At 32.4% G+C, this 16,380-nt stretch overlaps 3 protein-coding genes across 3 annotated transcripts; 2 read left to right on the forward strand and 1 right to left on the reverse strand.

The window, feature by feature from the left end:
- The first annotated feature begins 86 nt into the window (after positions 1–86).
- On the forward strand, positions 87–5,335 carry LOC134280440 (von Willebrand factor-like). The gene is made up of 7 exons (XM_062762854.1): positions 87–402; positions 765–811; positions 916–970; positions 1,317–1,393; positions 1,760–1,861; positions 2,121–2,238; positions 5,286–5,335. Exons 1-7 carry the CDS (start codon positions 234–236, stop codon positions 5,333–5,335), a joined length of 618 nt encoding a protein of 205 aa, XP_062618838.1. The 5' UTR covers positions 87–233.
- Positions 5,336–7,480: 2,145 nt separating this feature from the next.
- On the reverse strand, positions 7,481–10,695 carry LOC134280442 (uncharacterized). Its single transcript, XM_062762856.1, has 2 exons — positions 10,647–10,695; positions 7,481–9,586 (listed from the first exon to the last, which is right to left on the reverse strand). The coding sequence occupies exon 2, from the start codon at positions 9,576–9,578 to the stop codon at positions 7,938–7,940; it is 1,641 nt and encodes a 546-aa protein (XP_062618840.1). The 5' UTR covers positions 9,579–9,586; positions 10,647–10,695; the 3' UTR covers positions 7,481–7,937.
- A 1,449-nt stretch (positions 10,696–12,144) lies between these two features.
- Positions 12,145–15,765, forward strand: LOC134280441 (uncharacterized). Its single transcript, XM_062762855.1, has 9 exons — positions 12,145–12,165; positions 12,486–12,533; positions 12,638–12,692; positions 13,041–13,117; positions 13,485–13,595; positions 14,249–14,335; positions 14,699–14,824; positions 14,972–15,023; positions 15,225–15,765. The coding sequence occupies exons 1-7, from the start codon at positions 12,145–12,147 to the stop codon at positions 14,732–14,734; spliced, it is 435 nt and encodes a 144-aa protein (XP_062618839.1). The 3' UTR covers positions 14,735–14,824; positions 14,972–15,023; positions 15,225–15,765.
- The last annotated feature ends 615 nt before the right edge of the window (positions 15,766–16,380 follow it).

The following is a 16,380-nucleotide window of genomic DNA, read 5'->3' on the forward strand; positions in this document are numbered from 1 at the left end:
TTAAATTGGAAAAAAAATATTTATATACCGATTTATTGAAGAAACCACAAAAACATGGCATGCAAATTTATGTAGTGCATGAATGTGAACGAAACTCAAATTTGTTTATCAGACCATATTGTTTCCTATTGCTTGCAAAATGGTTTTAGTCTCTAGTTTCAAGATTTAAGCCTATTATAATTTTGTCCATAGCTTGTGATTCCGTCCACTGCCAAGCTCTGGTCAAACCTCCCATGATGCCCGGGGAGGTAGCCCGTATCGTGAAGACTGCTGACGGGTGCTGCGATAAATATGAGTTGGTCTGTAAGCCAGAAACCTGTACTATCCACCTTCTAACTTGTACGCCTCCTCAGCTGATGAAAAATATCAACCCAGGGGAATGCTGTCCAACATTCCAGTGTGGTATGTACCTTGAAATGCCATTGAGAGCTATTAAGGTGGGAATAGGATAGTTATTTCATCAGCTTACATTTTTTCTTCATATGCAAGTTGGGCAGGAAATTTAAAGGAAGTATTTTTGAAAATTTTTTTTAGAAATGAAGAGATTTAACTAGGCTTGTATAAAATATGAACTCAGTTTTGTTCAAAGGGTTATTTTAGGAATTAAAAGTGCTTTCCTTATTTTTTGGCAAATGGTTTTCAATAGACTCTCAGAATTTGAAATGTAAAGAAATTTACTCATATTAATCAAAGAAACTCAAATTTTCAGCACAATGCATTTGAGATTGAAATATTTAATACTTTTTCAATGCTTCTCGTTAAAGAGTGCCCAGCCGTGTGTCCAACCGCAGTTAAACCAACATGTCAAGTCGTAAGTATTATTATTATGTAACACCATTTTAAATTACAACTCTTATAAAATAGAATAATTAAATTGAGTTACTGCTTTTAAAAATCCTTTAAATAATTTTTTAGGGAAAAGTTGCTGTACCTGTAGATACTACTTGTAATTGTACCAGTTACACATGTGGTAAGTACTAACAGTAATTGTACCAGTTACAGATGTGGTAAGTACTAACAGTAATTGTACCAGTAACTTATGTGATAAGTACTAAACAGTAATTGTACCAGTGTGAATATATGTGAAAAGTACTAACAGTTATTGTACAAGTCACACATTTGGCAAAGTAATTGTTACAGTAATTTAGAGTAATTGTACCAGTTACACATGTACCAGTTACACCTGAGGAGGTACTTACAGTAATTATACCAGTTAAACATATGATCAGTATTAAAAGTAATTGTACCAGTTCTGTTTTAATGTATAAAATTCACTCACTACAATGATGTCTGACTGTGACTTGTTTTGTTTCCAGTGAGCCGTGTCCCGTTAGACTATGGACCTGCAGTCTGCTGGTACAAACACTCTAATGGTTCAAGCCTTTCCTACAAGGTAAAGCTTTAGACAGATTGAAGGTATTTTCTTGGAGCCTTAAAGTTATCCTTTTGGCAGATAACTACAATGATTTAGAATAAGCAAAACTTTGTAAAATTTGATATTTTTGTTTGGTATCGTCAAAATGTTTTTAAATAATCCATCATGATAGTGACGTAAATTTCATTGATCATATGTGATTTTCATCACACAATGCTTAATATTTTAGATGTATAATTAAAAGACTGCATACATATTCAATGATTATTTCATATTGAAACTGTATTTAAAGTACATATAAATTCTTTCACCATGTTTTAGTAGTAGAAACTTATTTACAATTTCTAGTGTACATGTACTGACTTAATTTTGTGCCTACATCAGGTGAATGAAACCTGGACAGATGGAGTATGTAAATCCTGTGAATGTGAGAAACGACTGGGTGGAAATGGAGAAGTATGTCACCGAGAGAGACAGTGTGTCAATGTAAGATGTTTGTCATTTAGAGAGATGTAAAGCCTGTCCTCTGGTGAGTACTAATAAAGGGAGATAATTCAATGTAAGATGTTTGTCATTTAGAGAGATGTAAAGCCTGTCCTCTGGTGAGTACTAATAAAGGGAGATAATTCAATGTAAGATGGTTGTCGTTTAGAGAGATGTGAAGCTTTTCCTTTGGTGAGTAGTGATCAAGGGAGACAATTGAATGTGAGAATTTAGTGTGTTTGTGTATGTTGGGTTTTTTTAGGGGGTTGGGGGTGATGGACAATGGGGAGAGTTATTGAACTTGTCCTCTGGTGAACACTACACAAGGGAGATAATTGAAAGTGAGTGTTTAGGAGGGGAAGCTTTGTCTCTGGAAAGAGGTAAAGCCTGCCCTCTGCTGAGTATTAAACATGCATGGGAGATAACTGCAGCATATACTTCATCGGAAGGAATTTTGGCAATAATGTGTTACAGAGAGAGTTTAAATTTCCGATAAATATTTTTGAGAGTATTAAGGAAGGGAGATAATTGAGAGTGAGTGCTAAATTGGATTACACGAAAAACCACTCTATGTTTTAGCAAACGAATAGAAATTTTATTGAAAACATCAAGTAGTCCAAATGGAATAATGTTATTTTTGCTTATTTAGTAAAATATCATTGTGTTATTGAACTAATAACCTAAACATTGAATTTAGTCAAAAACAACGAACTGTAATTTCCAATACTTATTTAACAGGACTACAATTCATGCTGAATAGAATCTGAAATATTTATTCAGTTTCAAATATAAAATTTGGGCAAAACACTTTTCTGTCAAAATATATAACCTTTTAGAAATTTTGCCAGCAATATCTGTTCGGTAAACCTGTAAACAACTATCGAAATCTCTAGTGAAATACAGAATATATACAAAATAAAATGATTTAACAAAAAATACTACTTCAAAATAGAACATTTTCGCCTGTAATACAGAAGGTAACTGTGACATGTAGAAATGAGTCATATACCTGACTAATAGCGTCATCAATTAAATAGAGTGCTCGGGTCATTGTGAGTCCCAGGCCACTTTTTCCAAATGAAGGTAAATTCTTTCACAAATAAAGTGATAAAAAATAAATAATTTCTATTTTTTTCTGTTCAATTACTGTGCATTATCCTACATGTTAAATAATCATATATATATTTTTATATAAAATGTATTTTTTTCTGACAAATCTACACGAAATCCCTTTAAAAGTACATTTTGTTCATGTCTGAGGTGTGTGGATACTAGGCTATGCGTACAAGTAATTATTTGTTTATATTGAATATTTCCTAAAATTGGGTTGTGAAGAGATTTTACAATTAAAGGAAAAATTAATATTTGTCTCATTTAACTCAAGTTATGAGTTTATATGTTTATTTCAGTTTACACAATGAACAAACATTTTATACAAAGATTAAAAATTTTTATTTAAAAATTAAAAAATATATATTTTTTTAAACTTCTTCAATTTGCCCTAAAAACGGAATATTTTGTATATATATTTTTATGCTATTTTGTTGTTGTTCATCTTGATTGAAACAATCTCACATTATATAAAGTTAAAAAATGCAATTCTAAAATTTGTTATTAGTGAAATCTTAACATGTTTTTTTTAGATAAAAAATAAGTTGCTATATATGAAATTTATTTTTGTTAAAATTTTTAGAAAATATAGGGGAAACGGTTATTTAGGTTTTAAAAATTTGGATAAAAAAAAAGCACATAAATACATTTATTTTAGGTACTCCAAACCAATGTATATATTAATTCATAAAACACCTAAGTTGGAAATAAAATATTTAATAAAGATAAGCTGTTTAAGGTAGTATAATGCATGTACCTTGTTTTTTTTTTACAGTATCAAGAAATGAAATGTTATTGATATATATTACCTATAACAAAACATTGTATTAATAAGCCAGGTAAAATAATTTTGTATTAAACTACAGAAATAAAAGACAAGCATATTTTTTTCTGATACCAAAGGCTTCAAGTTTTGTATGTGAAATAAAACCACTATTGAAAATAATCAAAATGTGTAAAGTTATAAAACTAGTGTGTTCACCCTTAAAAAAATTCAAATTTTTTCCATGTTGCAATTTAACATACAATTAAATAAGTATGAAAAATTGTAAAACATAGGTAAAGACTTTTACATAAAACGGAAAGTTAAGTTTGTACCTTGATATCCATGAGCTTCATTTTATTGTATAATATGAAAATTGGATAAGTTCAAAAAGTTATATTGTAACAATACAGAAATTTAGATAATTCATTACTAAAATTAAAGATATCATTATTATAATACGATAGACACATCCAGGTTCTGCGTATCTGGTAATATCAAAATATAATTTTTTTAACCTTTTTATTTAAAATCCACTTCCAAAAATAAAAGGAGCACTAAAAATTTTTTTGAAGTGTTTGTGCTTTAATAACACAAAAAATAATAAAAATCCATGACTGCGTGTGGCAACATTTAGACTGAAAATCAAATTTTAAATGCAATTCATATATACATCCTTTAAAAACTGTCTTGTCAACTTGACATATCTTAGCTAAAGTATTTAAATATATATCTATTTATATTATTTAACATCCAATTAATATACATGAATTAAAATTGTAACATATATATATTCATGTGAAAACTATTCCGATATTTTATATTAATTCTATTGTTTAATGCCAAAACTGTAAAAATTTTAAAAATGGCCAATAGAAGTACACTATTCAAAAGTAACATGTACGTGAATGATTTTGGTTCTGAAATTTTCTTGATGTACGTTTTTTAAACAAATGGATGTGGTAAAATCTTATGGAATTATAACCTTTGATAGCTGTAAGGAGAATTTTATACAGTGATGAGTTTCTCTGTATTGTTTATCAAATCTATATGATTGCAGATTTTCCATTTTAAAAGAAATAAAAAAAATACATATTTCTATTATTGCTCTAGGATGGAGAGGCAATACCAAACGCAATGAAATGCTACACAAAGACATGTTCAGCAAGTTCATCTGGCTTCCTCATATATATGCCAAGGGGTAGGTTTATTGTACAATTCAAACTTTAACAGTTTTTTTATATTTAACAGTTTAAAAAATCATTTTGAAAAAAATAATAAAATCTAAAAATCACACGTAAGTTAAAATAATGTCTAACTTTTTTTATTCCATGACCAGTCTATGTTTTAGTCAGCAAATGCATTGAACACCAAGAAAAATGAATAATTATTTTTGCACAAAACTTTGTTATAGACAAAACCAACAGATTTTAGAGCTAAGATAATCTTATTTTGGAGAACTTGATAGTACTGAATTTCATTGTTTTTTCAGCTACGAGTTCCAACCTTGTAGTTTCTAGCAATAGTTGTTCAACCTGTCAACCAACTCTACAGTTTACAAACCCAGTATTGACGGCTACTTCACTCGACAGAAGGAACTGTGAAAAAATGAGCAGCCTGTACATAGAAAATGCACTTATAAACGTTATGAAGGGCTTCACAAACAAGTGTAATTGTTATAATTTATAAATGTTATACGTGTTCTGACAAATCTTCCGAACCAAATCAAACACCGTTTATGTACGCCTGTACCAGTGGAACTTAATTGGACGATTACAATTAATCTCATTGCCTCCCGTTGACCAGTATTTAGTTTAATGAACATATTTTATACAAAGACATTTTTAAATATATTTTTTTAACTTCTCATCCTAGTTTGTATATATATTTTTATGCTATTTTGTTGTTGTTCATCTTCAATCTCATGTTATATAAATAAATGCAACTGTTACAAACCTTAAGTTTTTTATATTTTAGATAATAACAGTTATTCATTTTGAAAAAAGGATTTACATGCATTTAGGTACTCCATTCTTATATATAATATATATTTCATACACCTAGAGGCTGAAGAGTGTATGAAATACAGATGGTTGTGATTACCTGTACAGCCTTGAAAATATTGATATATGTTTTCTATAACAAAACTAATTCATACACCAGGCCCAATAGACAGTACAAACTATTGAAGATTGACCACAGGAGTTCAATGATTACCCACTTTGAAAGATATGTTAACCAATGAAACTCGTGTTGCAAGTTATATAGAAAATAAGTATATTATAGACACAGAAAACGGAAAGTTTTGATATCCAAAATAAGGATGGAATGTTCTTATTCTATCAAACAGAAATTTAGAACATTATTATCTACGGTGCATGTAGTTCTCTCTGTAAATCAATATAACTAACCTTATTTGGAATCTATTATCAGTCTCAAAATAAAATGAGATGTGTTTGTGAAACACTTATGCCCCCGTTTGGCAACATAGCGAAGGTCAAATTTTCCCGAATGGAATTCAAACATTTTGGTATCCCTAAAAAACGCTCTTTCAAGAATTACAATTGTAAAATATGAAAGCCTAGTATGTTCAAAAGACAATAGTAAGATTTATTTATTGAATTGTCTTTGGAAATTTATATTTCTTCGTGTGTCAATTTCTTATTTTTCTTAAAATCAAAATCCGTGGAATATTTGGAGTTAATTTTTATGTCTCATTTTTGTGTGTATTGTAAATATTGTCAATATTTGTGTATTATCCATATTGAAATGATAAATGGCAAGAGCAAATTGAAAGTTGAAAAATAAAAGATGTAAAGAATATTGTCCAAACACAAAACGTCCATTTCGTGGGGTTGGGTGTGTGAAGGATCAAACTTCTTTCATTGCAAATTTTCAGTACTAAAAGTTCAAAACCGGGTACTTCATTGAATACAATCGGAAATGAAGCGAGTAACCGGTCCAATGTTCAATGCCTCTAAATGTCTATCATTTGCCAACACTAAAAGTATGTAATTTTAATACAGTCATGAAGTGTTCAAAGATTATCATTAGATAATATAAGCTGATTTTCCACCGAGAAACGGATAATAGACCAAGGAAAGAAATTCTTTTTCATTCAAATTTTGAAATTGCAGACTTTTGATACGATTCTAGATGATTTTTATTTAAAGATTAAAATTATTCATGTGTGTATTGTACAGGAAAATAATGGGCTCTTATTGCATTTACCTGCTTCTGTCAAACAAATGACCTAGGGACAGGGGCGGTTAATAGGGATATTACGGTATACATGAATGATCAAATTTTAAAATTAAAATCAAAAGAGGAAAAAACGTAGCTCCCCCCTTTCAATTTGCTTCCGACGCCCATGCATATGGAGACACCACATTCGCCGGTGGGGAGCGGCAAATTTTGTCCTATACATTTGCCATTAGTATATGGCCATTGAGCAAGGAGGGATATTTTTCATGCCAGCACCTACTGTGACACGGGACCTCGGTTTTACGGTCTCATCCGAAGGACCGGTCTCCAGGTCCCACAGAGGGATTTGAACCTGCGATGTAAGGGTCAAGTCCTTACTTCGCGACTATAGAACAGACGCTCTAACCTACAGACGCGCCACGCATGCGACATTTAAACTATGAAGAATGTAGTATTGATTTTAAGTCACAAAATCATATACTGCCTTTCTGGACGTTTCAACCTTAAAACGGAAATCTCATGAATTTCTTTTATTGCCAAACACACATTTAAATCAAATCTGAACACACGAGAATAGGGAAATTCAAATTAGATAAAAAAATTATTCACATTTATAAGTAGCTTAATTTCGTATCATTGTATTGCATACAACATTTACTCTACATTCTATAATACTTGGAAGCAAATTAATTGATTTGAATTTATTGCTCTATTTATAGATTTTTTTTTTAAATCACATTTTCATTTATTTCAATCTTAATAAAACATTGTTTATGTACAGATAAAACTATCTTCATTTTGTTCATACACAATTATTTATTCAAGATATAGATGTCTAAAAACAGCTTAATGAATTAGAATATCTAGATAACTACTACGTCGATATTTGTTTGTACATGAAAAAACAATTACTTTCCATTAATATTAAGATATAAGTATTGAAATATAGAAATACAGTGTAGTATCACACATGGGGTAAACGTATTGTCATAAAACTTCTCCTTATTGTAGGTACTTTATTCTTTTGATCATTCCCGTCAGATTCTCTCCCACCATTAATTCCCCCTCCCTAACGACACACACGGCCCGTGGGGTCCGTATCCCCTGATCAGGAATGATGTACCTCAGGAATCGGCCGTTCCTGTCCAGCATGTGAATCTTGTCACCATCATAGTCCGTGATGATGATATGATGCATGCTGTCTGTGGTAAGGGAGCTGACGTTAAAGTTCTCCTTTGATGCTTTGTTACCTGTGTAGGAGAACCTGAATATCCCAAACTTGTCAACGACTGTGACGGCATTTTTATCGTAGTCAGCTACACAGATGTCGCCGTTACCATTCTCCACCAAGAAAACTGCATACTTAAACAGAGGCTGGTACTGGGAGTCGTACTGGATTTCCTGCAGCACGTCACCGGAACTGCTGTATCTTACGACCTTGGACTCTGTTTCATCTGTTTTCCGGAGACAGACCAGGAAGTCACGTGCCTCGGTACAGGTGATACCGAAAGGATACCACTCCCCGGTACTGAACAACATGTCTACTTTACCGTTTGTAACCTTCTTCACGGTCTTGTCATTCACATCGGAGTACACCACGTGTCCATCATGACGTGTCAGGTACAGACCATAACACATGATGGTGACAGTGTCGTGGAGATGTCCCTGGAGATCAAACAACTTGAGCTCTTCATTGGCTCCTCCTGTCCACACTTTGTCATCACCGAGGGGAACCATGTCATACAGCCGGTTCTTGTTTTCTTTGTCAGCTGGAAACTCTGTATCAAAGGAGGACAGAACTGTAGGTACATCTAGAGCTTGTCGTGATGAAGGGGTTTGATTTTGTTGAGTAAGATCGTCAATTGGCAGTTTGTGTGCTTCTAGTGTCTCTATGTAACCGAAGTACGATGTTGTATAACTTTCATTAAACTTCAAAGGTTGGAAACATGCCGGTCGGGTTTCTTCTATAAAGATTGGTACCTGTATATTTTCAAGTTCAAGCTTTACTTCCATCAAACCAGAAATATCTGTCGATTTTGTGAGGCCGAAGATTGTTTGTTTAAGATTTTTCAACTTCTTCAGTATGTCTTCAAAATCTTTTTTCTGCTTCAATAATACTTCTGCATGCTTTTCTTGTAATTCATCAAGATCTTTGTGTAACGTCTTCTCTGCTTTATCAATCTCCTGATGCCACTCTCTAGCATGGGATGAAATGCTTTCTCTTGTCTGTTTGTAAACATGTGGAAGTGCTGCTGATCTTTTATTTATGTGATCGAGAATTTTCTTCAATTCTGCGCGCATCGATTGAAGTCTTTTATTTTCTGTCGTGATGATGTTTAATAATGTTTCGACTTTCTCGGATAATTCAGAAATTCTATGCGTCTTGTGTTTGATCGAAATGCATAAGACACAAATGGGAATATCACATGTCTTACAGAAGGCGCTAAAGCGGTGCTGGGGGTGGGTAAGGCATTCGTTATATTCTGTTACGTTGTGTCCATTTTTAGGTTTGGTAAGCATGTGAGGTCCCACACATGCACTGCATAATTTGACAGCACATCTATTGCATTTGAAGTTGACGGGACTTTTACAAATATCACATTCCAGGTAATACTGTCCTTGTCGAAGATTTGAGGTAGCCATTCTTTTTTCTACAAAAGAAAACGAGTAAAAAATGTAAATAAATTTTGCAGTAAATTCAGTTTCTTATTAACTTAAACAAAGTATAAAACCTTTTAAATAATTAAAACCTAGTTGCTGCTTTTATATTCTTATTTTTATTTTCTTTACAACTTACTGAACTGCTATGCAGCATACACTTAATGTTCTCGTCAAAGAAATATGACGCTAGAAACAGAGAAGTATGACACTATATATAGCTACCTTTTCCCCGCAAGCTTTTTACAGCACGGTACAAGTTTCTCTAAAAAAGATTAACTTTTCTTATTTTATGAGATTTAAGCAAGTATAGAATAGAGGGGAATTAGCATGAAATTAAAGATTTGTGTAGTTTTGAAAGTGTCTGAAAAAATGCGTGATTGCGGGGAAACGGTATATGCTTTATTTTGTTTTAGAAAAGGGAAACGATATGTGCGTTAAAATTCATGACTGCGGGGAAGGTGTGTAAGAAAAAATCTTTTAAAATAGTGTATTTTTACGAATGTGAATGTACAAATACAATGAAACAATTTTGAAACTTATTTTTAGTTTGATGATAAGTATTAAACATCATGCAATAATACTAACATGTTTACTTCTTCAAAACTAAAAACTTATTTCTAACGCAGACTTTAACCAAAAAAAGCACTGCTAGAAAATTGACAAGTTCTTGGAGTTAAATTTTTAATATTTTTATTGAATATTCGATCATTTTCAAAAGGAGTTTTTCAACTCCATGTTATCAGGTTATAGTCCCATAGTGAATATTTTATGATTAATTGATCTAACATTTCTTTTTCTCTCATTCAATCTTAACCCATGCCATATCTTGCATGGTTATTAAAGTTCTTTCAATATTTCTATTTTTAGTCCTTGTCCTTTTTAAAGATATGTCAATAATACAATAATCATCTAGGTCATTCTTATTTTTCAGAGGTAGGAAATATTTTTACCACTGCCATGAGATTTGTAAGCAAAACTGTAGACTTAACGATACAAACTGAAATGATAAGTTGAATACTTTTAAAGGTAAATGAGATATTTATTACAAACCTGTTTACGACCAGCCCTCCATTTTGTACGGATATCACACGACTTTCCGGTCCAACGAGTTAGGCGGATTGTATGTCAATTTAAATCAGGGTGCATGTATATGTGTGTTTTGGTGCATGCAATTTTCCACAATTGCAGCCACAATTCAATATATGCATTTAATTAAAATCAGTAATCTAAAATTACTTATATTCTTCATTTATTAAAAATTATCATGATGAATGAATTCATAAAGATTATATGGTGGCCCTCAGTATTACTTATTGTGCAATACATAATAATGGAATACGACACAAAACGAAGTTAAACCCCGGAATGTTGATCTATAAAATTGTCTACTTTTCTTTCATAAATAGGAAGTTTTAACTGTAAATTAAACTCTTACGTAACATATTAATCAATTTATGATACTGGTTTTGTTTCTTTTCTTTCATTAGAACTTAGGATTTATTTTGAAAAGTGCACAGTTTCATCGAATCAGTTCCAGCAAATAATATAATGTTGTGAAACGAGCAGATGACTTAATTTCAGTGAATGTCTTTAACCCTTATCAGAGAGAAAAGATCTGTAGTAAAGATGCCCACTCAAGCAAAAAGAAAAGTTAAATTCTGGAGTGTTCCTTAAAATCTTGACTTTATTAACTTAAAGACTGATTCTATAATCTTGCCAAGAATACAAGATATATTATGTTTTGGAAAAAAAAACATAAAGAAAAAGGTTTTGCAGATATGAATAGGAACATCACCGAATTTTTAATTCCTTGTCCAATAGTGGGTCATAAATAGTACATAAATGATTATGTGATAGTAGACCTGTTTTTGCTTTCATTTGCTACAGAGTGAAATTTAGATTGGATTTGTGGCATTAATTTTCAGAAAAATGCTCTGCAGTTTCCATTCCCAATGAATTCTTTTGCTGGAATAGCCCTTTAAAACATTACACTGTATTAAAAACACATACAAATGAGCATAATGTAATATCCTCTGTTATGAATGAGTGATTTCCCCTTTTTAAGCTAACAATACCTCAGTTGTTTCCCCTGTCACAACACCAGCCCCTCAACCCTGTAAGTAATGTCTTTTTAAATCTGAAATTTTTTTTTATATACTTGTAAATTGAAAAAACCAAAGCAAACATGGCTTGCATATTTATTTAGTGCATATGAAGGGAAAAGAAACTCGTATTAGTATGTCAAACAATATTTTTTCTATTTCTTGCAAAATGGTTTTAGTCAATAGTTTCCAGATTTAAGCCTATTATAATTTTGTCCATAGCATGTGATTCTGTCCACTGCCAAGCTCTGGTCAAACCTCCCATGATGCCCGGGGAGGTGGCCCGTATTGTGAGGACTGATGATGGCTGCTGCGATAAATATGAGCTGGTCTGTAAGCCAGAAACCTGTACTATCCACCCCCTGACTTGTACCCCTCCCCAGCTGATGAAAAACATAAACCCAGGGGAATGCTGTCCAACATTCCAGTGTGGTATGTACCTTGAAATGTCATTGAGAGCTATTGAGGTGGGAATGGAATAGTTATTTCGTCAGCTTACATTTTTTTCTTCATATGCAAGTTGGGCATGAAATTGAAAGGAAGTATTTTTGAAAATTCTTTTAGAAATGAAGAGATTTAACTAGTATAAAATATGAACTCAGTTTTGTCCAAAGGGTTATTCTAGGATTAAAAGTGCTTTCCACATTTTTTGGCAAATGGTTTTCAATAGACTCTCAGAATTTGAAATTTAAAGTAATTTACTCCTATATATCAATGAAATTCAAATTTTCAGCACCATGCATTTGAGATTGAAATATTAAATACTTTATGAATTCTTCTCGTTAAGTTGTGCCCAGCCGTGTGTCCAACCGCAGTTAAACCAACATGTCAAGTAGTAAGTATCATTATTATGTAACACCATTTTAAATTACAACTCTTATAAAATAGAATAATTAAATTGAGTTACTGCTTTTAAAAATCCTTTAAATAATTTTTTAGGGAAAAGTTGCTGTACCTGTAGATACTACTTGTAATTGTACCAGTTACACATGTGGTAAGTACTAACAGGAATTGTATGAGTGACAGATATGGTAAGAACTAACAGTAATTGTACCAGTTACAAATGTGATAAGTACTAACAGTAATTGTACCAGTGTGAATATATGTGAAAAGTACTAACAGTTATTGTACAAGTCACACATTTGGTAAGTACTTACAGTAATTTAGAGTAATTGTACCAGTTACACATGTAACAGTTACACCTGAGGAGGTACTTCGAGTAATTATACCAGATACAAATGTGATCAGTATTAAAAGTAATTGTATCAGACTGAGTTCTGTTTTAATGTATACAATTCACTCACTACGATTATGGGCTGACAGTGTCTTGTTTTGTTTCTAGTGAGCCGTGTCCCGTTAGACTATGGACCTGCAGTCTGCTGGTACAAACACTCTAATGGTTCAAGCCTTTCCTTCAAGGTAAAGCTTAAGACAGATTGAGGTATTTTCTTGGAGCCTTAAAGTTATCCTTTTAGCAGATATCTACTATGATTTAGAATAAGCAAAACTTTGTAAAATTTGATATTTTTGTTTGGTATCATCAATTTTTTTTTTGTTGAATAATCCATCATGATAGTGTCGTGATTTTCATTGATCATAAGTGATTTTCATCACACAATGCTCTATATTTTAGATATATAATTAAATGACTGCATACATATTCAATGATTATTTCGTATTGAAACTTTTTATAGTACATATAAATTCTTTCACCATGTTTTAGTAGTAGAAACTTACTCACAATTTCTAGTGTACATGTACTAACTTAATTTTGTGCCTACATTAGGTGAATGAAACCTGGACAGATGGAGTTTGTAAATCCTGTGAATGTGAGAAACGACTGGGAGGAAATATCGAGACAGTGTGTCACCGAGAGAGATGTAAAGCCTGCCCTCTGGTGAGTACTAATAAAGGGAGATAACTCAATGTAAGATGGTTCTCGTTTAGAGAGATGTAAAGCTTTTCCTTTGGTGAGTAGTGATGAAGGGAGACAATTGAATGTGAGAATTTAGTGTATTTGTGTATGTTGGGTTTTTTTAGGGGGGGGATGATGGGCAGTGGGGAGAGTTATGGAGATTGTCCTTCGGTGAATACAAAACAAGGGAGATAATTGAAAGTGAGTGTTTAGGAGGGGAAGCTTTGTCTCTGGAAAGAGGTAAAGCCTGCCCTCTGCTGAGTATTAAACATGCATGGGAGATAACTGCAGCATATACTTCATCGGAAGGAATTTTGGCAATAATGTGTTACAGAGAGAGTTTAAATTTCCGATAAATATTTTTGAGAATTATTTGCATTGTCATCGGAAGGAATTTTTAGCAATAATGTGAACAGAGAGAGTTTAAATGAATAATTATTTTTGAGAGTATTAGGACAAAACCAACAGATAATTGAGAGTGTACTGAGAGAGATAAAATTTATTTAAAATAAGTGCTAACTTGCAAGTTTTACTAGTGGGAGTTTTAAATCATATTTTTTTTCAAGACGGTTTGTTTAAATCCCCATGTATTTGAGCTGTTTTAAGATATCATGTGTTAATTTATTTGTACACAGGACACAACGTTAGACCACAGTGACCCTAACAGCTGTTGTGGTACATGTAAAGAGACAGGGTGTATGGTGGATGGACATGTTTACAGCGTAAGTACAGCTGACTTTTAGGAACAAGGAATGAGTGATTTCTAATATATATCTTCATCAGAATGTAACATGTCATTTTACTGTAAATGTCTCATATATGCTGTAAAAATACTTGCCCTCCTCAATCACGAAGTACACTTGGCTTGTCAAAAGTTACTTGTAGGTGAATGATTTTAGTTCAGAAATTTTCTTGATGAACGTCTTTTAAACAAATGGAATTAACCTTTGATAGCTGTAGGGACAATTAAATACAGTACTGAGTTTCTCTCTATTGTTCATCAAATTTTTATGATTGCAGATTTTGTCAGATTTTAAATAGGCATAAATCACAAAAATGTACATGTCATTTCCTTATTGCTCTAGGATGGAGAGGCAATACCAAACGCAATGAAATGCTAAACAAAGACTTGTTCAGCAAGTTCATCTGGCTTCCTCATAAAGGAAACACAAATACAATGTCAAACAGACAATCTCCCAGCATGCCAAGGGGTAGGTTTACTTCCTGTACAATTCAAAATTCAAAAATTTAGCAGAGTTTGTTTTTTACTTTATCTTATAATCAATGTACAAGTTGGTGAGTGCAAAAGCAAGTCAAAATAAAGCTTGAGTTGTAAAATTATTATTTTTTTCTTCCAGAATACAACAGAGTATGACCAATCAGGTTGCTGTCCTACATGTGTACTAACACGTAAGTTATAAGTACTGTAACTCCAGAATTATTTGCATTCCACGACCACTCTATGTTTTAGCAAACAGCATTGAACATGAAGAAAAATGAATAATTATTTTTGCACATCATTGTGCTATAGACAAAACCAACAGACTTTAGAGCTAAGATAATCTTATTTAGGAGAACTTGATAGAACTGAAATTTATTGCTCTTTTTCAGCTACGAGTTCCAACCTTGTAGGTTCCAGCAATAGCTGTTCAACCTGTCAACCAACTCTACAGTTTACAAACCCAGTATTGACAATAGGCTACTTCACTCTGACAGAAGGAACTGTGACATGTAAAAATGAGCAACCTGTAGCGGATCTCATGCAGTGCTCGGGTCATTGTGAGTCCCAGGCCACTTATACAAACGTTATGAAGGGCTTCACAAATAAGTGTAATTGTTGCCAGCCCATACGAACTGTGACAAGGAGTGCCGTTCTTACGTGTTCTGACAAATCTACACGAACCAAATCGTACACCGTTTCCGAGGTTTGCGGATGTAGGGCCTGTACCAGTTGAACCTAATTGGACGATTACAATTAAATCTCATTTGTCTCCCGTTATGACCAGTATTTAGTTTAATGAACACATTTTATACAAAGACATTTTTATTGAATATATTTTTTTAAACTTCTCATCCTAGTTTGTATATATATTTTTATGCTATTTTGTTGTTGTTCATCTTCAATCTCATGTTATATAAATAAATGCAACTGTTACAAACCTTAGGGTTTTCTTTATTTTAGATAATAACAGTTATTCATGTTGAAAAAAGGATATACATGCATTTAGGTACTCCACACTTATATATAATATATATTTCATACACCTAGAGGCTGAAGAGTGTATGAAATACAGATGGGTGTGATTACCTGTACAGCCTTGAAAATATTGATATATGTTTTCTATAACAAAACTAATTCATACTCCTGTTGCAAGTTACATAAGAAATAAGTATATTACAGACACAGAAAACGGAAAGTTAATTTTGATATCCAGCTTCATTTTATTGTACAATACGGGATCGGAAAGTTTTATATTGTAACAAACAGAAATTTAGATAATCATTATTAGATATCATTATTATTTACGGTGCATGTAGTTCTCTCCGTAAATCAATATAATTAACCTTATTTGGAATCCAGAAGTGTTTGTGAAACACTGATGACTGCGTGTGGCAACATAGCGAAGGTCAAATTTTTCCAAATGCAATTCATATATATTGGTATCCCTTAAAAACGCTCTTCAAGAATTAAAATTGTAACATATGATAGCTCTAGCACACTTTGTTCAAAAGTTATGGCCAATAGTAAGATACTATTATACTGAAT

The sequence above is a fragment of the Saccostrea cucullata genome, unplaced genomic scaffold (assembly GCF_032062105.1).
Source record: "Saccostrea cucullata isolate Sc308-1 unplaced genomic scaffold, CSIRO_AGI_Scuc_v1 ctg5506, whole genome shotgun sequence".
In the NCBI taxonomy this organism is placed as follows: domain Eukaryota; kingdom Metazoa; phylum Mollusca; class Bivalvia; order Ostreida; family Ostreidae; genus Saccostrea; species Saccostrea cuccullata.